The 19,412-nt window shown below is 52.2% G+C and overlaps 1 protein-coding gene across 2 annotated transcripts; it reads right to left on the minus strand.

The window, feature by feature from the left end:
- Positions 1 to 1,299: 1,299 nt before the first annotated feature.
- On the minus strand, positions 1,300 to 19,385 carry LOC143822674 (calcium release-activated calcium channel protein 1). Of its 2 annotated transcripts, none has more exons than XM_077308099.1 (2): positions 19,252 to 19,385; positions 1,300 to 6,359 (listed from the first exon to the last, which is right to left on the minus strand). In XM_077308099.1, the coding sequence occupies exon 2, from the start codon at positions 6,351 to 6,353 to the stop codon at positions 5,787 to 5,789; it is 567 nt and encodes a 188-aa protein (XP_077164214.1). In that variant the 5' UTR covers positions 6,354 to 6,359; positions 19,252 to 19,385; the 3' UTR covers positions 1,300 to 5,786. The 2 variants fall into 2 exon arrangements, with proteins under 2 accessions (XP_077164214.1, XP_077164213.1); XM_077308098.1 differs by lacking the exon at positions 19,252 to 19,385 and adding an exon at positions 15,122 to 15,423.
- Positions 19,386 to 19,412: the final 27 nt, after the last annotated feature.

Below are 19,412 nucleotides of genomic sequence, written 5' to 3' on the forward strand. Positions count from 1 at the left end.
GTACCACTGCTTCATGCTCAGCCTCTGACAGATGGTTTATTGACTCCGTCAGCATGAATATCTAGCAATGAAATAGTTTTGCAGGGTCCTCTTGGGCATTTCCAAGGCCCAAGGGTTTTTAGAAAAGCAGCAGGGGCACTTGCCCAGCAGGGCCTAGTGGCTGGCCACTGAAGGCTGATTGAAAAGCCTAGAAGTCCATTCATTATATCCATTGAAGTTCATGCCCTGCACCTCAAACTCTGTGAGCTGCTAGCAGCATCTCGTGACACGGGACTTTAAGGCCAGCTGCGCTAGCACAGCCTCGAACCTCGCCAAGGAAGCTAAGGGGGGAGATGAACTTAAGTAAGGCCATTAAGGATTGTCCGGCTTGCAAGACGATGCCCTGACGCCCTACACTGTCGGAGCCTCGCCCTTGGAAATAGAGAAATACAAAGGTTACAAAATGGGTTGTTTTTAGTGTTAGGAAAAACGTGCAGTTCTATTCAAGAGATATCTGAGCTGCTGCAGGGAGAAGAGGTGGTTCTTATATTCAAGTGGGTCTCCGTGTTGGTCTGAAGCAGCACAACAAAACAAAATCAGAGTCCAGTGGCACCTTTAAGACCAACAAAGATTTATTCAAGGCGTGAGCTTTCAAGTGGAAGCACTCGAAAGCTCACACCTTGAATAAATCTTTGTTGGTCTTAAAGGTGGTATTGCTGTATTTTGCTTCTTATATGCCACTTTTCTCTACCTGGAGGAATCTCAAAGTGGCTTACAATCTCCTTTCCCTTCCTCTCCCCAAGACAGACGCCCTGTGAGGCACATGGGGCTGAGAGAGCTTTGAGAAAACAGACTGGCCCAAGGTCACCCAGCTGGCTGAATGTGGAAGAGTGAGGAATCCGACCCAGTTCTCCAGATTAGAGGCAACCACTCTTAACTGCACCACCACGCTGCCGCTTAGTGGGTGAATTTTTAATCTTAAATGGAGGAGGGTTGCCAGTCGGTAAGGAAACACCCAGTGATTTTGTGGGGCAGAACATGAGTTGGTTGGTACTCGGGGATGGACTCCAGTGCGCTATAATGCCAGAGTCCACCAAGTGTATCTGATCCCTGTTGCCGAGTGATCCATTGTAATCCCAGGAGATCTCCTGCTACCACTTCGAGGATACCTTTAGAAGAGACCCAAAATATGTATTCAATACAAGAATGATCAATAAAAGGATAGGAAACCGTCAGAAGGTAGCAGGACGGAAGAGAGAAACAAGACACAGTCTTGTCTAGCAAGGCGAAGAGAGAAAAACAGGCAAGCTGCACACCAGGTAAACTGGAAAAATAATTTTAATTTTCTAGTTTCATTTTAGTCATCTTAGCAATCATTTTAAAACAAGAGAAGGTACAAATTCTGCAGAGAAGTTTGATTTAAAAAAACCCCAACCCAAACCTGATAGCTCACATACAGAACCACATCCGTCTGTTTCTGACATTTTTCTAGTTAAATCCTTCCCAAAATAACAACATAAATAAATATTTTTTTGGGGGGGAGGGGAAAAGATATTGGCAAAATCCCACTGCATTGGGGGAGGGGGGAGAACCAGACCTAAACAAAATCCCTCTTTTGCACGCGATTGGCCGTTTCAAAACCCACACAGAACGAGGCACTGTGGCTAATAATTATATTTATAAACATCATTCAAATAATTCCATCTTTTTAAAAAAGTGGAACCGGATTTACCTTTCAATGCAGCCGGATTATACCAACGTATTTCCAAGATGAGATCACCATTGCTTCTGGAAGCGTTTAAAAAAGGCAGCAGATTAAAGTTCTTTGTAATAATATCAACAAAAAACAGCACTTGTGTGTCTGTGTATTTGTGTCTCCCTTCCCTTTTGCCACCCATCCTTAAATAGTCCTCTAACCCAGGCCTGCCTCTTGAAAATGTTCTTTGCTTATGTTACTTTGCAAGGAATGCAGAAGTGGCATTTCCAGAAACAAATTTAGCATCACTCTGCTGGTGACTGCAGTGAACCCTGAGCTACCTGGCGGAAAGAAATCCCCAGCAGAGAAAATGCTGAACAGTCTGCAATTCATCACCTCTTTATTCAACAGTATTCTTCTTCAGAAAACAGCTTTCCCAAATATGCAAAAGGAGCTCCCCAGGCCTTTTGATGCCCGTACTGACAGATGTCGTTTCGGCCTCTTGCACTTTTGAGTCCTGGAAGCGTCACGCAGATGCACACGATTGCAGAATTCAAAAACTTTTTTGCAATTTTTAACAAATGCACAGTAGTTTAGCGATGGGGAGAGCCAAGCCATCTTTCTATTCGGGGGGGGGGACCCCAGTATGTCCCCCCTCAGAGTCCAATTCCTTGTTACCACACGGAGGTTGGACTGCATGGCGTTATATACCTGCAAAAATCTTTCCTCCCCCAAACTCTGCCCTTCTCAGGCTTCACTCCCCCCCCCCGCAATGCTTCCACAAAACATCTCCAAATGCAAGAGTGTTTACACCAACGTAAGCAACCTTGGAAATGAAACAACGTTGTTGTTTTTTTTAAACTATGCTTTGTTTTATAACTATTATTAAGCGACAACCCCTCCCAACCCTCACACATTTTTATCTTTTATGAATAAATATATATTTCTGCACAAAAGACTTCAAACTCTTCTGTCCTGTGAAATTTGCTTTAAAATTCTGGCTATAAATTCTGAGCAAGCAGAGAAGGGGCCTTGTTGGAAACACGAGCACACATCTAGTTGCAGGAGGATTTGAACCCGGCCCCAACTGGATGGGTCTCATCTGACTTATTCGTAAGAGAGCTAGAAAAAGAGTATATTAAATAAATAATGTTTAGGCTGGAAAGGACTATATTAGTTCTTCTCGCCCAAGATCTTTGTTCTAAATACACAAAGTTTTCAAGCAAAATTTAAGCTGTTGGTACAGAATTTCAAAAAGAACTTTATTTTTCAAAAGTTACACTATTTGTAAGTTACTGGCTATTCATATTTAAGGAATTTCTGCAGTGCCTGACCCCTTTCTAAAAGGGCTCAAGGCAGGCTTACAAAAATACAAATATAAACAAAACAAAAACAAAAAACCCTGCATTTAAAAACAGTTATAAAACAATCAGGGTGAGAACTAGATTTCTAAGGTTTTCCAAAAGACCAAACTAATATCTCCATCTTTAATTAGCTCCCCCCCTTTAAATACTTATCTGCATCGGAATGGCGTTCTCTTGTATTATTTCGTTGTTACGTCTTGGAAAAAATTTAAACGTTAGCTTAGCAGCACCTGATTAAATAGTCTTGCCAAAACTCCGCAAAGTTGAAACTGATCCGGAGCTAGAAAAGGAGATGACGGGCAGTTCCATCTTTTACAAAAGGATACAAACCTCATCACTGTTATTTTTAAAAAAACAAAACAAAACACATTTCATTCCTGCTTCTGCGTGGGGCTGGGGTGGGTGGGGGGAGAAGTCAAGCAGCCACCTTATCAGACCCCCAAGAGGACCCAGCGCTTACTAACAGGAAGACATAGATAATGATTCTGCCCCCCCTGCATTGTTTGGTTCAAGTATCCCAGACAGAACAGCAGTAAGACTACTCCAGAAATAATTTAATACCACACAAGTGTTTCAGAGTGCAAAGGAATCAAACCTGACGGGGAAACCCCCAACAGGAATCCCAGCAGCAGAATTGGGGCTAAGCGCCGAAGGCAAACTTGCCAACGTGTCCGTCTCTCTATGATAAGCACATCAAGGGCACAGAGCTCTGACATGCGGCCACTGGAGGCCACCGTGAGCCCCTCTGCCCCACCTGTAGCTCTCCAGAGTTTCTCCCATTCCTGCCTGGACTGTGTAATGGGACTTTGGAGAGGGGGAAAGCATTCAATTGGCACACACAAGATCCCCGGGGGGGGGGGGGTCAATCCCCGGCATCCCCAGCTTCAAAGGACCAGGCAGGAGGTAATGGGAAAAACGTCTGCCTGAGATCCTGAAGAGAGGCTGCCAATCTGAGTAGACAATTCTGACACTGATGTCCACTGGAAGGCAGATTCAAATGTCTGAATTTACAACCAAGTTGGGTTCCAAAGCAAAAAACATTCGAAGCCACCTTCCACAGCCCCGCTGATCCTGTCTGCTCCAGCCAACAGAGGGTCTCTCTAGCACAACAGGGAGATCTTTCCTGACAACCTAACCAAGACCCCTAAAATAAGGAGGCCAGGAATGGAACCTGGAACCGTTTGCATGCAAAGGAGGAGCTCTTCCTAGCACTGACTCCCAGCTCCTCTCCCGGACTAGGAGAATCCCCCCAAAAGACTTCTGCAGCGGAGGCACCCATGGGACAAGGAAAGGGGTTTCTAACCTTTTTGAGCCCATGGGCCCCTTGGAGACTCTGACACTACTAATGGCGGCTGCAGGAGGCGGGGCCAACCACAAAACGCTGCCGTAGGAGGCCGAGCCAGACTTCCAGAGAAAATGCAGGCAACAAGTAAGGCAAATTTTAAAACTACACAGGCAAAGAGGAGTGAGAGAGGAAAGTCTTCAAGCAAAGGTTGGATACACACTTTTCTTGGATGCTTTAGGATGCTTAGGGCTGATCCTGCATAGAACAGGGCGTTGGACTAGATGGCCTGTATGGCCCCTTTCAACTCTATGATTCTATGATTCTATGAAAGAAACAACACCATGGCAGCATTATTTTACCCTACCTGGCCAATTCGGTCTCCAGTGTCCAATGAGAAACCCTGAGGGTGAAAGTCCACTTTCTACAAACCCCTGGCGGTCACCGTGGCTAGGGAACCGTGGACTGAGGGTTCGCGGATGTTTCAAGAAATGGAAGCCAGTCTCCGAGACTTTTTTGTAAACCATCAAAGCCCCAAGCAAAAGCGCTGTGAATAATGAGATTCTGATTCTTCCTCGGAACCAGCCTTCTAATGACCTCACAAAACGACAGACACTTTTGGCTCTGCAGTGGTTTGTTGCAGTGCGGACCTCCGAGGAGTGACACCGCACTAACGTTCCCAAGCCACGAGGCCTGACCGAGGCTACGGAAGGAAGACGTGTCCAGACATTATGGCTTAATGCTAGGGACCTGATCCAGACTCTCATGGCCGTCCTTGGCAAGCCCAGCTCCAGCTCTCCCTCTCCGCTCTCCAGGCCCCACCCCGTGGCACAAGACCCAGAAGGCACAGAGACGAAGTAATGAACGGTACACAGCCTGGGTAAGGGTGAATTGAGGGCTGTGTACCCTTACAATCAACTGGCCAGGACAAGTTGACACCAAAGCAGCCAGATATTGTCCCTCTACAAATTTAACCAATGTATTTGGCTTTTCGTCCGTCCTGAATCTGCCACTCTTCAGCAGATGACTCTGGGTTCTATTATTATTATTATGGGAGAGGGAGTAAAACCTCTCTCTGTCTCCCCCCTCTCCAAACAACACAGAATTTTATGGGCCTCTATTGTGTCTCTCCTTCATTTCTTTTTTTCTTGACTAAGTGGCCCGAACAGTTTTAACCAATCCTCATAGGAGAGCCGCTCTAGGCCCCCCCCCCATCAATTTGGTCAGATGCCCCTCCCGACGCCTGTGCCCCCCCCCCGAGGTTAGCCTTCCTGATGTTAGAAACACAGAACATTGTATTCTTCACCACCCCTAAAAAAAAAAAAGCACTAAAAAGGTTAAAAGACACAGTACTTCTACACTCTCTTTCCAAACAGATCTTCAGAGTCTAGCCAAGTTCATGCACAGGCAAGTCAAGAGAATAAGATACAAATAATTGCTTTAAAAAATAATTATGCACAACTCTTTATGCAAAGTGGCTGCCGGGGGGCGGGAGGGCGTCGCCTCTGTGGTCCAGCTGGTCTTGAAGCCGGGCAAATTCGGCCAGTTCGTTCAGTTCCTGGAACTGCCGGTCCGTCTTGTGGCTCACCAGGGACCGGTAGAAGTGGACGGCGAAGACGATGAAGACCAGCCCGAAGGGCACCATGATGGAGGTGGAGGCGATGGCGGCCGCCTCCCCAGGGGTGATGCTGGAGCTGTTGGCCTCGGCGTGCGTCCCCGGGGCGGCCTTCTTCTTCAACGGGAGGAACTTGACCCAGCAAAGGAGCACCACCTCGGCCAGGAAGAGCAGAGTCCCAATGACCGTGGAGAAGGCCCAGGCCAGCTCGATGTGCCGGTGCATGCGCTCGTGGGGCGACTCCTTCACCGAGTTGAGGTTGTGCACGTTGCTCACAGCCTCGATGTTGGGGAGGATGCAGGTGCTGATCATGAGGGCGAAGAGGTGGACGGCCACCAGCACCGTCGTGCAGGCGCTGAACGCGATCAGGAGCCCCTGCGGGTAGTCGTGTTCGGCATCCAACTGGACTTCCACCATGGCCACCTGGAAGGGGGAAAGGAGGGAGGGGAAAGGTCACGGAGGAGAGGGCAGCCAAGGGCAGTGGAAGAGAAGCAGAACTTCCAGGCTTGGAATGAGGGTCAAACAAACCAGGGGGCAGGCCTATGTGCCTGGCTGTGTGGACGTCTGGCCACTGGTGGAAACAGGATGCTAGGTAGGGGGTGCCACTTCCACGTAGGAAAAATTCCGGGAGATTTGGGGAGAAAAGGAAGAAGACCTTATCGGGTTATAAGGCTGTTACCCACCAGAGCAGCCATCTTGTTTATGTTTCCTGGATTTCAGTGGTAATTCCAGATCTCCAGCCGCCACCTGGAGGTTGGCAACAAACCAAACAGTAGACTAGAGGGCCTTTGGGCCAGGCTCAGCAGGGCTTTGCTTATATTCCAAAATGAAGCAAGGTGATAAAGATAAAACAACGGTGCAGAGGAAGGGAAATTTCATTCCAATGTGTTATTAACCCCTATACCTGGGGAGGCCAGACTGTGTACAAAGAACACCTAATTATCACGAGCCAAAGCAACACTGCTAAGAATAATATCACAACAATTTTTGCCGATTTGTAGACATGAAAGCACTCCATAAACATTCATTTAAGACAGGGGTAGTCTGGCAGGGGCTCGTGGGAATTGTAGTCCATGGACATCTGGAGGGCCGCAGTTAGACTACCCCTGATTTAAGACATTATTTAGTAGAATCTATACTGACTGATGCAATACAGAAGTAACAATGTCCAACTCAACCAGCTTCTCCCCAAAGTGTTCGTATCAAAATTCTGAATGCCTCCTCCCCCCCCCCCCCACTGCAGTATGCTCAGAACAAAATGCTGAAGACCGGCTTCTGAATACCAGCTTTGCTCTTCATCCACGAGGAAAGGCAGAATATTTGGAATTCCAAAGGTATCGTATAGCCCCGTAATCTAAGCAAGGTCACCAGTTGGATGTGAGAGCGCCAAGGAAGGCTCTGCAGAGGAAGGTCAGGGCCAACCCCCTCTGCTTCTCCCTTGCCTAGAAAGCCCTTTGCTGGGGACTGAACGTGGGACCTCCTGCATGCCAAGGGGATGCTCTATTACTAGCCTAGACCTCTCCCTTCCTTCGAGGGTGGAGTTTGACTGTTGGGATTCTGCACGAGGCATCGCTGCATCTTTCTTATTGCAGGACACGAGGCCATGCTGCACAATTAGCCTCCCCCCCCCACCCAAAGGAGCATGCTTGGAAGGGGAGGGCTGAAGGAGGACTCTGTGCAGGGGTGCCGTGGACCAGCCCAGGCAGTGAGAGGGGGCAGGAATAAATTAAGAGCCTGAATTCGAGGCACTGACCCTTCCTTCTGGCGCATTAGCCAATCTCCTGCAGCACAGAAATGCTCTGCAAGGTACGGCTCTTTGGGAATTGCTGCATTCTCGTTACAGTGGGGATGAAAAAGGCAATTTGTACGAGGCTGCAGGGAAACAAAAAACTCTGCATCAGACGGGGCTCAGGCTATTTCCGTCTCCTACGGTCCCAGGACTGTTTATTATTTACCATGTGGCAGTGTTACACATAGGAGGCATAGCATAATGTAAAATATGCAGCCAAGTAGATACGACAGCAATGCAGACGGATTGGGAAATCTCCCTAAAGATCTGAGTTTTAAATCCACTCAGTCGCAGCTGGGGAGAGTTCAAAGAGCTCTGTCGCATCTCCCTGGAAAGCACGATGCTCACATTCTTGTGAAAAATGGGAAGCAGCTTGGTGGGCTGCATGCCAATCGAATTGGGGATCTGATACTTTGCCCCCTTTAAACAACATGTCTCCCCAACTGCCAAAGCCTGTTCGTTTTCCATGAGGTTTTCCGTACGTTACATGGCAAGTCAAAACCTGCGGGACTCTTGTCAGTGTTCATCAGGTTACGGAAATCAGGTGGCGCCGATTGTAACTGTGTTGGCAAGCATGCAGCCCCTAGAATCGAAATGTTGTGACTGCAGGATCTGTGCAGATCTTTTTGATGGGTGTCAGGATTTTAGTCTGACCAGCCTGCGTCTGCCTGTCTTTGTAAGTGGGCAGCTGCTACGAACATGCATGTGCAAGCACACTCCATGCAAGAACAATCGCGAGGTCCCGGAATTTAAGGGCATTCCTTTCGGGGAACTGCTGTGCCTCTCCTGAGCATTTCCTGGTGCGTCAACCTGCTTGGGCCCCCCAGCTGGTCAGGATGCATTCCGTGAGCCTGCTTCGCCAGCCGTGAAACTATCCTGGGAACGGGGGACGGCATGCCAGGAATCTCGGCTCCCAATTTAAAAGGAAAGGGAAAAACCCGCTTGCCCAGTCAGGAGGGCTCCTTAGACAGAAATCTTTGAACCGCTCCAGAGGCCAGTGGTTTCAGGGCTCTCTCTCTGCACCCTCCCATAACTAGCAGCAAAAGAATCAAAGGTACAAATGTGGATTACAGCGTTATTGGCCCCTAAGAGACCAAAGGTATCTCTAAGGTCATTGAGTCCACCCCTCACACCATGCGGGAAATTCACAACTACCCCCCAACGTTTCCAGTGACCCCTGCTCTGTGCCCAGGGGAAAGCAAAAAGCCTCCAGGATCTCTGGCCAATTTGGCTTTTCTTGGGTGAGAAATCCGATTTGCACTGAAGGCACTGAGTAACCCGCCCACTGTCAGCCAGGGAATCTTTGGCGGGACCACCCAGCGGCCGCCTTGTCCGTCCGCTTGGCCCTCTGAGCCGCGCTTCCTTGGGAGAAAGAGGGGGAGATGTAAGCAACTGCGCTCCCATCCTTCATGCAAAGGAATCCAGCCTCTCTGTTCCAGACCCAATTAACAAATAGTCAAGGTTACACAATAGCAAACAACTTTTCCTCTGGAGGGAGAAAGGAGCTCTGGACAAGGGTTGGCAAGGAATCTAGCTCACTTCCTGCAAAACAGCGCCCAATTCCACAATCCACTGGCACCTCGCTGTCTCCCAGCCGGCAGTTCCAACAAAGGGGGCAGGGAGGGACAACCAAATTGGAAAATGCTTTCAAAGAGGCGCTCGCCTGGGTCTCAGAATGAAGCCGGGGTCACGGAGCTGGACACCGGGCGGCTAGGAGGCTGTGCCCAAACGCCACAAGGAGAGCAGCTCCCAGCCAATATGACGATCGGCCACCAACAAAAAGAACAGAAGAAATCAGGATTCCCCCCCTCCCCCAAGTGGAAGCGGAGGTTTCAGTCGGCGTCCATGGGAATGGACCACTCATTCAGAAAAACAGGAGCGGATTAGTTTCCGAAAGTCAGGTCACTTGACGGTCTCAATAGCCACAGAACTACTTAGGCCAACTCGAGCCGGACGGGAAAACAGCCCAGAGATGGAGGCAGGGGGGTGGGAGGGGGGTCAGATTTGGCTGGAATGGAGAGCAAAGCTCACAAGGTTTAATTAGCAGGTCAATCCGGGAAAGCTGCCGCTGATTCACTAGCAAAAGTCCATTTTAACCGGGAGCCGGAGGGCGAGAGAGCCGGCTGCTTAGCACCAGTTGTGTTATTCTAAACAGAAAACGGGGAAAAGGTATTTTCTTCTTCCAGCCACTTCTTTTACACCCCAAGCAGGCAGAGGATTTCATATGCAGATTTATTTGAGCTCTCCCCCCCCCCCTGCCTACCAGTGAAAAGGAATTCTGGCAATCTCCAGGTGGGGCGGGATGTTCTGCATCCTCTGCCTCTGCAGGATCCGCCCCCAGCCTCCTGAAATTTATTTTATGTATTGACATGTCTTATAGCTCTCCCTTTCTCTCTGGGTCTCAAGGCAGATGAGTCAATGCAAGGGACAATGCGCTGGGATTTGGCTTGGAGAACCAGCCGGAAGTCTAGAAAGCAGAACTGGGGCAAAGCAGAAGTGTCAGCAGGACACGCTGAACAACGCAAAACGACACAACAGGATCCAGCCCACGGCAGGGGCAGGTCTCCGTCCATCTGGAATGAGCGGGGCTGCATGGATGCAGGTGGGCAGCTGTGTTGGTCTGAAGCAACAGAAGGACATCAGAGTCCGGGGGCACGAAGCTTTTGTGTGCATGAAACCTTGTTGGTCTCAAAGGTGCCTCCGGACCCCAAACTTTATTCTGAAAATTCAAGGGGGTAGCAGGTGACAGTGGATGAGCGATAGGGTTGTGGGTGTCCTGCATAGTGCAGAGGGTTGGACTAGATGTGGTCCTCCAGATGTTCATGGACTACAATTCCCAGGAGCCCCTGCCAGCATTTGCTGGCAGGGGCTCCTGGGAATTGTAGTCCACGAACATCTGGAGGACCACAGGTTGACTACCCCTGGACTAGATGACCCAGGAGGTCCTTTCCAACTCTATGATCCTATGAAAAGTTTAGGTATCTGAAGAAGCATGCATGTACACAAAAGCGAATACCCAGCATGAAACCGTGTCGGTCTCAAAGATGTCCCTGGACTCAAATTTTGTCCTGAAAAAGCTTGGTATCTACCGGAGTGGGCATGCACTCGAAAGCTCACGCCCAGAATGAAACTTTGCAGGTCTTAAAGGAGCACCTGGACTCAACACCTTCAGTCTGAGGAAATTTAGGATCTGATGGGTATGTGCATGCACAGGAAAGTTTATACTCAGAATTGAATCTTGTTGTTCTTTGTGGACTCAAACTTTGCCCTTCCGGCTATTCTATTCCCCCTGCGACAAATAAATACCAGCGCTTCAGAAGGGGGCAAAGCCACAGCCGCAAACCAACTGTCGCGGGAGATTCCCCGGCCTTTAAAGGCTCTGCAGCCCGGAAATGGCCCCGTGTGCAACTCCTGAGGGGCTGCACAGCTGTGACACTCAAAGGCTCTGCTCTGGGGCTGTCACCTGCTGCTCCCTCCACTCCAGCACAGCCGCCTGTCACTCAAGCGGGCCTCCACTTCCTCCCCAAACCCACAGCCCGTTTTTAGCCAAAGAAGGGCTGACTTTTGAGAGGCAAAGAGTGGCCCGGATCTGTACCCAGAGGCTGCGTTTTTTCGATTCTCAGCAAATCAGCCTCGCAGCTCAAGAACGGAAAACACAACCCATGAGAACCAGAGAGAGTTTTTTGGGAGGCGGCTAACAAAGGAGAGAGAGAGAGAGAGAGAGAGAGAGAGAGAGAGAGAAAGAGAAGCAGCTGTCAGAAAGAATTCCAGCCCTCGGCCTTAAACCCATCAGCTCAACGCACTTGCTACGCCCTTCAGAGCAGACTGAATTAGAACTCAGGATCTCAGACAGCCTTCTGACGGCCCTGCAAGGCAGACGAGGATTATCACCTCTAAATAGCCGAGGGGCGGGAGTCGAATCCAAGAATAGTTTGAATGAAAGGGGTGGCGGAGTCCATTCACGGCTTTTGCCACGGACCTATTAAGTGCACACTTAATCCAAAAACAGGATAAGGCACACAAAATGGCTGCTGCAAGAGGTGGAGCCAAACACAAAATGGCTGCCCAAGCTCCTCACCAGTTCACTTTGAGCTGCGGTGGTCGCTGCTGCCAGAGCGACAGTTTTCAAACTCTGAGTAGCCCATCAACTCTCCATGGGCCAGCAGACCTATTCGGCCGTTCTAAAAATGCTTGGTGGGTGTCAGGAGAAGTGTGGCTGCACGGACACCATTCTGGGGACCGTAACCAAAGGGGAGCTCTTTTAGAGCTGCAACGGAGTGCTGCACCTCAGCATCACCACAGTATCATTCCTGCCCCCAAAAGCGCAGCCCCACATGGCAACTTTGAGCAGAACTGGTCCCAAGGCTGACTCAGATGGAACGTGGCCAGGCCCTGCTTCTGCCTTAACCAGCGTGTGCCAGCAGCCCTTGAAGAGGCAATTCGTCCTGGTTTCCTCTGTTTTGCTTCCTGACCACACACTGGATAAGGGGTGGGGTGGGGTGGATCTAATGCCTGCCTCTTCAGGCAAGCAGGGGGATGCTGCTGCATGCTTTCCCCCTCTGGAATCCTTCCTGGGGAGCCTTACCCTCCAGCGAGAACACCGATCCAAGCGCTAAACAAGACCCGAACAAGGAAGCACTCTGCAGAAAAAGGAGCACATGAAACTCATCGGCCATGAGCTCATGGGGGGGGGGCAAGCACCCCCTCCTCCAAATCCTGACGGCGAGAGGAGGCCAAACAACACTGCCCACGTTACACTGGTCAAGATCTTCCACTCTAAGTGGCTCTTTTTGCAAAGGGGGGACATGTACCCATCACCAGCTCCCGTTTTGCAAAAGAAAATCCAACGTGGGAAATTAAAACACACACAAGCAAACACCAAGAGAGAGAATTCTTTATGGAAACCCTTCTATTGTGCCCGCCTACCCTACACCATGCCCCCTGGGTAGCCTACAATGAAAACAGAGCACAACACCAATGAGAAAAACAGCAATCGTGCAGCCAGCAAAATGACAACAGCATAAAAACAAGGATGGCTTCTGTTCTCAGACTCCCAGTGCCTTCTTCGAGATCCCTGCCTGCAGAACGTTGGGAAAAGAGGGCCTCGGCACCCCCCTGGCACCCCCTCTCTTTTCTTGCCTGCCATACACCTTGAGAGAGACGGCAGCAGGTCTGCAAGGGAAGAGCCGGTTCTTATGAGAGGTTAAATTGGAGTTCAGTGGCATCTTACGGACCACCAAGATTTGGGAGTATAAGCATTTGACAGTCCAGGGTCCCTTTGTCAGATACGAGTTAGGGTGCCAGATCTCTCCATTCTCACTCCTAGGTAGTGCTGACTCTCAAAATCCATCCAGTGTCCTTTGGGCCTGTAAGGAGCTCCTGGACTCAAATTTGTTGGCAGAGTTTGCATATACAAAGAGAGTGGCTGGCAGACCAGGCTGCTTAAAGAATGAACTCGCATTTATTCAGAACGGAAACAGCTATGTATAGAAAGAGGAGAGAAGAGATCTAACTGTCTAGCTAGCTGTTGTCTGCAGTCATTCTTTGGTCAACTCCTGCTCTGGAGGCAAGCAGAAAGTCTCCTGCTGAGCCAAATCAGGAGACTGGAGGAGGTAATTTGAAAATCATCAGGAATTTCCTAATCTATCCATGCTAAATATACATCTATGGTAATATACATCTATACGTCTATTCTGCTCAAATATGCACACAGCAGATTCTTGCATAATCCAACAAAATTTACCTGTTCTGCTGCAGATCCACCACCTCTAAAACTACCCTCCTGACAGGCCGGCATTCTAGGGGTTCTGTCACCTTCAGCAAATGCCTCCCTTCTCTCCTGGGCCTGCCTGGGGTGGCACAGGCCCCAGAGAGGATGCCAGCGCAAGCCCAACCCCTGAGCAAAACCCTCCTGACTGTACCACACCAGCAGGGCCAGAAGCGGTGACTAGCCAGGGAGTCGTGCAGCGGCCCAAACTCGGCAGGGCCAGAAGCCCTCCCATTCTCCCCCCCCCCCCCCATATCCAAGACGGAGCATCCGTGCCCCACACGGAGTGCTCCATCTGTACTGCGTGGCTAGTGGCCAGTCCAGGACCTCTGCTCCAGATGTTTATCCAACCCCCTCTTGAAGCGGTCTATGCTTGCAGCAGCCCCGTTTTCCTGCAGCAGTGAATTCCACGTGTTACTGACTCTTTGGGTGAAGAAGCACTTTCTTTTCTCTGTCCTAAGCCCACTCCCCATTCATTTCATTGCGTGCCCATGAGTTCTTGTATTATGAGGGGGGGGGGAGTGCTTCATGCTCTGCCTTCTCTCTCCCATGCATAATTCCGGTAAACTTCTATCATGTCACCCCTCGGCCGGTTGTGGTTTCTCCAAGACGAAGAGCCCCGACCTCTTTTGGCCTTTCTTCCCAGGGAAGGTGTGTGTTCCCCCCCCCCCCGCACCATAATACTTGTCCTTTCCTGCTGAAATGAAGTCAATAAATCATAAATCCTCCCCCCCCCCCAGCCATGTTAGCATCTACAGAGCCCTTCTGGCCACGCACCGCACTGCGCATCAGCACAAAGCAACACAGCGCACTGTGCCAGCCAAGCACACCAAGTAATTAGGAGCTTTGCCACTGAGCACTTCTCCTTGTTATGAACTGAAGGCCCGTGGTGAGGGTGGGTGGGGCGCGTGCAGAGGGCAGACTGAGCAAAAACGTCAGTGTAGAGAACTCCATGCCCAGCGCTCCCTGGCCTGACCAGGCTTGCCACCTCCGGAGAGGTCTGTGGGCAGCGCCCAGTTCAGGGATACGATCCGTCAGGGACTTGCTCCTCAGGATTTGCCCTTTCCTCCAGGGCGGGGTGGCCAACCTGTGGCTATCTCAATGTCTGGTGCTGGCAGGGGCTCATGGGCACTGTAGTCCCTGGACATCCGGAGAGCCACAGTTGTGGCCACCTGTAACTCCACGGGAATGGAGCGCTCAGGTTTCAATCCTGGGCAGCATAATCCTGGGAACCCTATCCCTGGCCTACCTCAAAGGGTCGCTGTAAACAAAAACATTAAACAGAAGAGGAACCACGGTGGTCACCACACTTGGAAAGGCAGCAACTTACGTATCCGAATCAAGGCGGGTGTTTTTTTTTGGGGGGGGGAGGGCGGTGGTCACTCCTGCCTGGCCTGCGCCTGACCGGTGCTTAAGGGCGCGCCTCCAGCCCGCCCGCATCCGCTCAGGGCACCCCGCAGCCGGCGCTTGGAAAGGGCCTTCCTTCACGGACGCGGAGACCCGTCCCCCTTCCAGGCGCGCATTTCCCGCGGCGCACGCCGCGCTTGTCCGCGGCTCTGCGGGCGCCGGTGCAACAACCCTGCCAGGCAGGCCGGCGGGCCGTGGCGGGGTGCGGAGGGGGGGGCTCACCATGGCGAAGCCGGAGAGGAGGGCGGAGGTGCGGCTGGAGGCTTTGAGCTTGGCCCGGCTGAGGTAGAGCTTCCGCCAGGACAGCGCCTGCATGGAGTGCTCGTTGAGGCTCATGGGCGCCGGCGGGCGGGCGGGCGGAGGAGGCCGCTTGCCGCTCGTGCTGCCTGGCGCGGGGTCCCCGGTGCGGCGCCGTCCGGCTCCTTGCGCGCGACTCTGGCGCAGCGCCTCCCCCGGGGCCGGGCCAAGACCGGATACGGCCCGCTCGGGAGCGCCCCTTCCCTTCCCGGCCGCTCCTGCCCCGCCGTCCGGCCCGCCCCCGGAGGGAGGGAAGAGGGAGGGAGGCTGGCGCCGGCCCCTCGCCTGCCCCGCGCGCCTTTACGCGCCGCCGCGCCTCTGGGGCCGCCCCTCCGCACGGGTAGCCCGGCCCAGGCCCCGGAGGCGAGGGGAGAGCGGCGCGGCCGGCTGCCTTGACCCGAGGGCGAGGGCGAGGGCTCTGCTCGGCTGCCTCTCCATGCCCACGGCCCATTCCTGCCGCCAGGCGGCTGGGGCGGGGGAGAACTTCACCTGTTCAGTCTCTGCCTGCAGCACCGCCGCTGGGCATGCCGACCTGCCGGGGGCAAAGGAAGCCGAGAACCCGCCTCGACAGTTCCCCTTAGGAGGATTTCTGGGCGCTGACATTAAAACAACAGCCCCGCAGCCCCTCCTGCCCCCGAGAACATGAAAGGGCAGCTCTGGACATCCGTGGGGAGGGGATGGAGGCCTCGGAGCAGAAGCCGAGGGGGACCGACTTCGAAGAAAGGCCCACTTGGGTCAAGGCCCATGACGATCCCCCACCAGCAAAAACAAACGCGTGGCCATGAAGACGGAACATGCAAGGCCACAAATCAGAAGAAGCCTCGTCCCAATCGCCATTCTGCTTCTCCAACGAGGCTTCAGTACCATGCAGGGCTGGCCAAACTGTGGCCATGTCCATAGACTGCAATTGGCATGAGCCCCTGCCAGCATGTTGCTGGCTGGGGCTCATGGTAATTGTAGTCCATGCTCATTTGGAGCACTACACCCGAGCTAGGCCCAAGCGAGGAGTTAGAGACCTCTGGACGGGCTTCTATTGGTCCCTCAGGCCACCTGATCCCCACTAAGTGAACTGTGGCCCAGAGTCCCCTTTGCCCTCTTGCAGCGAAGCAGAGTGTTAATTCGGTCCTCTTAAGCAGGGTTGGCTAAACTGTGGCTCTCCAGACATCCACGGACTACAATGTCAACAGATGCTTATGGTCATTGTAGTCCATGCACCTCTGGAGCCTCACCATGACTGTTCATATTATTTTATCACAACTTGAAGCTTGCTAATGGCTTTGGAGGCACGCCTTTTCACACGTGTCCCCCTGGGCATGCGCCTGATGCCGCTTCCATGTGTGTGCGTTGTCCATTGTGCGGCAGTGCCTTCCAACCAACTACTTAACTTGCATCTGTAATGCTTGGGAGTTTGCATTTTCCTACTGAAGGGGACCAAACTAATACCAAGATGAAGGCAGAAGTTCCTGGGCTGGTTAGAATCAGTTTTTGGTTAAAGTGCCCCACCCACCCTTCGGTGCTCTACATCAGTGGTCTCCGACCCCCGGTCCAGGGACCGGGCCCAGTCCGTGGATTAGTTGGTACAGGGCCACGGCTCCTCCTCATCCTCCTCCCCAGCTGCTGCCTCGGGGGCTGCCCTGCCTCTCTACTCACCTTTGGTGCTCTCCAGGGGCTGCCATGGCTGGGGCTCCCCCTCACTGCGCAGTTGGTGTTGGCAGCGCCCCCCAGTGGTTGGCAGGAAGTCAGGGGTGCCGGAGGGAAAACAAGTGGAGCAGGGGCTCAGGCAATGACGTCCCTCAGCAAAAGACTACCTCCCCCCCCCCCCCTGGGCCTCAGTAAAATTGTCAAGTGTTGACCGGTCCCCAGTGATAAAAAGGTTGGGGACCACTGCTCTACATTACAAAATGTCTGTGATACCTTAGCAGCTAACTGGTTTCCTGTGACCGTTTTGGTGGATTCTGAAGTGACTGGATGTATCTTTTTTCTCCCTTCACAAGACACCATTTAGGGCAGGGGTAGTCAAACTGCGGCCCTCCAGACGTCCATAGATTACAATTCCCATGAGCCCCTGCCAGCATTCGCTGGCAGGGGCTCATGGGAATTGTAGTCCATGGACATCTGGAGGGTCGCAGTTTGACTACCCCTGATTTAGGGCACCTGTCATTGAGAGGTCTGTCCATAGCTACTAGCCATGGTGACCAAAGGGAACCTACATGGCCAGAGGCAGTCAACCTTAGCGCCTTGGACAGTGCCAGGAGGTAGCGTCAGGGAAGGCCTCAGCGTCTATGCCACCATAATTGAGAGTGGTCTTGTTCTAAAGATCGGACCCCCCCCTTCCCCAATCAAAACATGAATTAGTTCAGGGCTAGAAATATTTACTTATTTATTTAGATTTTTATACTGCCCTTCCTTATGGCTCTGGGTGGTTTGTTCCACCCCCACCTCTGTATTTGTTTGATTTTCTAATTTTACTGTTTTACTAACTTTTGTTACCCGCCATGAGCCTAGGAAGGGCAGGTTGTTAAAAACTCGATTATGATAGTATTAGGCCCTGTGGCTGGCCCTGCAGAAGAACTGGCTGGCCACTGTGGGAGACGGGATGCGGGGCTAGACCCATGGCCCGACCCAGCAGGGCTCCACCTGTGCCATCTTCCTATGAAGTTTTCTTTGAAACAGAAAACACAGGAGATCTATGGCATCTCAGTAATAGTTCCTTTATTTCCAAACTTACACATATCCACCAGTCACTATGAAGTGCCAACACCAAGCACATACAAAGCGCACAGAATCCAGATCCTAGCACTACCCTCATCCTGGAAGTTTCAGGTGACCCTGCCTTGAACTAGATGGCTTGCATGGCCCCTTCCCACTCTAGGATTCTGGGAGTCTAGTTCAGCAGTGGAAGGGGCTGCCTAAGGAGGTGGGGAGCTCTCCCTCACTGGCAGTCTCCAAGCAGCGGCTGGACAGATCCTTCTCCTGGATGCTGGAGGCTGATCCTGCACTGAACAGTGGGTGGGACTGGATGGCCTGCATGGCCCCTTCCCACTCTAGGGTTCTAGGAATCTAGTTCAGCCGTGGAGTGGGCTGCCTAAGGAGGTGGGGAGCTCCCCCTCACTGGCCGTCTTCAAGCAGCGGCTGGACAGATTGTTCTCCTGGATGCTTGAGGCTGATCCTGCACTGAACAGTGGGTGGGACTGGATGGCCTGCATGGCCCCTTTCCACTCTAGGGTTCTAGGAATCTAGTTCAGCCGTGGAGTGGGCTGCCTAAGGAGGTGGGGAGCTCCCCCTCATGGGCGGTCTTCAAGCAGCGGCTGGACAGATATTCTCCTTGCAGTGCAAACCAAATAGAAACGACTGCGTTTTGTAGTGCGAGATCAACCCATGATCCTGGCTCAGACTCAGAGACGCGGCATCTGTCAATCAACTGGGTTCCAATTCCAGAACCTCTGGCTCCTGCCAACCCCCCTCCGGGGTCTGTGAGACCGTGAACGTGAAGGGGCAGCTTGTACCTGACGGCCACCCGCTTCCTACTGGGGGGAAATATGTAGTTGCTCATTAAAATCCTCCTGCGTGCCGTAGCCATGGTTTTTGCAGGCAGGGTTGCTGGACAATCTTGCTACTGTAAGGAAGGGAGAAACGTGAAAGCCCCCCTGCGTCTATGCAAAGGCTAGGATCTGGCCTTTAAAATTGCAAAAATGTTTGCGGCGGTACAATGGGGGGGGGGGCTCTTGCTCGCATGACCCCGTGCATCTGCCAGGCCGCATCCTCCAACATGCGTTTTACAATCGCGTTTCCAGTGTGGCAGAGGGCTGAGAGAGCCAGACAAGGCCTGGAGAGACAGCCAGAATGGTGTGGTGGTTGAGTCAGGCTAGGATCCCGGAGTACCAGGTTCGAATCCCTGCTCTGCCAGGATGGAGGGATCGGGGGCCAGTCATGCACTCTCAACCTAACCCGCCTCACTGGGTTGTTGTGTGGATAAACTGGCGGAGAGGTGAACGAGGGAAGAATAGGGGACTTAGAAAAGAAATGGATATACGATTGATAATTAGATTTCTTACCCGCTGCGCTCAGGAGCGACTGGCGGTGGGTCACAATAGAGGCTGTCCTGTGTTCCCTGGGAAAAGGGGGGATGCGCATGAGAGTGAGCTCGGGGCTCGGAGGGCTTTGGGAATTCGCCCCCAGACGCCAGAAGCCCCCCCCCCCCGCACTCCTGGCGGGA

Source organism: Paroedura picta, chromosome 13 (genome assembly GCF_049243985.1).
Source record: "Paroedura picta isolate Pp20150507F chromosome 13, Ppicta_v3.0, whole genome shotgun sequence".
NCBI classification, from domain to species: Eukaryota; Metazoa; Chordata; class Lepidosauria; order Squamata; family Gekkonidae; genus Paroedura; species Paroedura picta.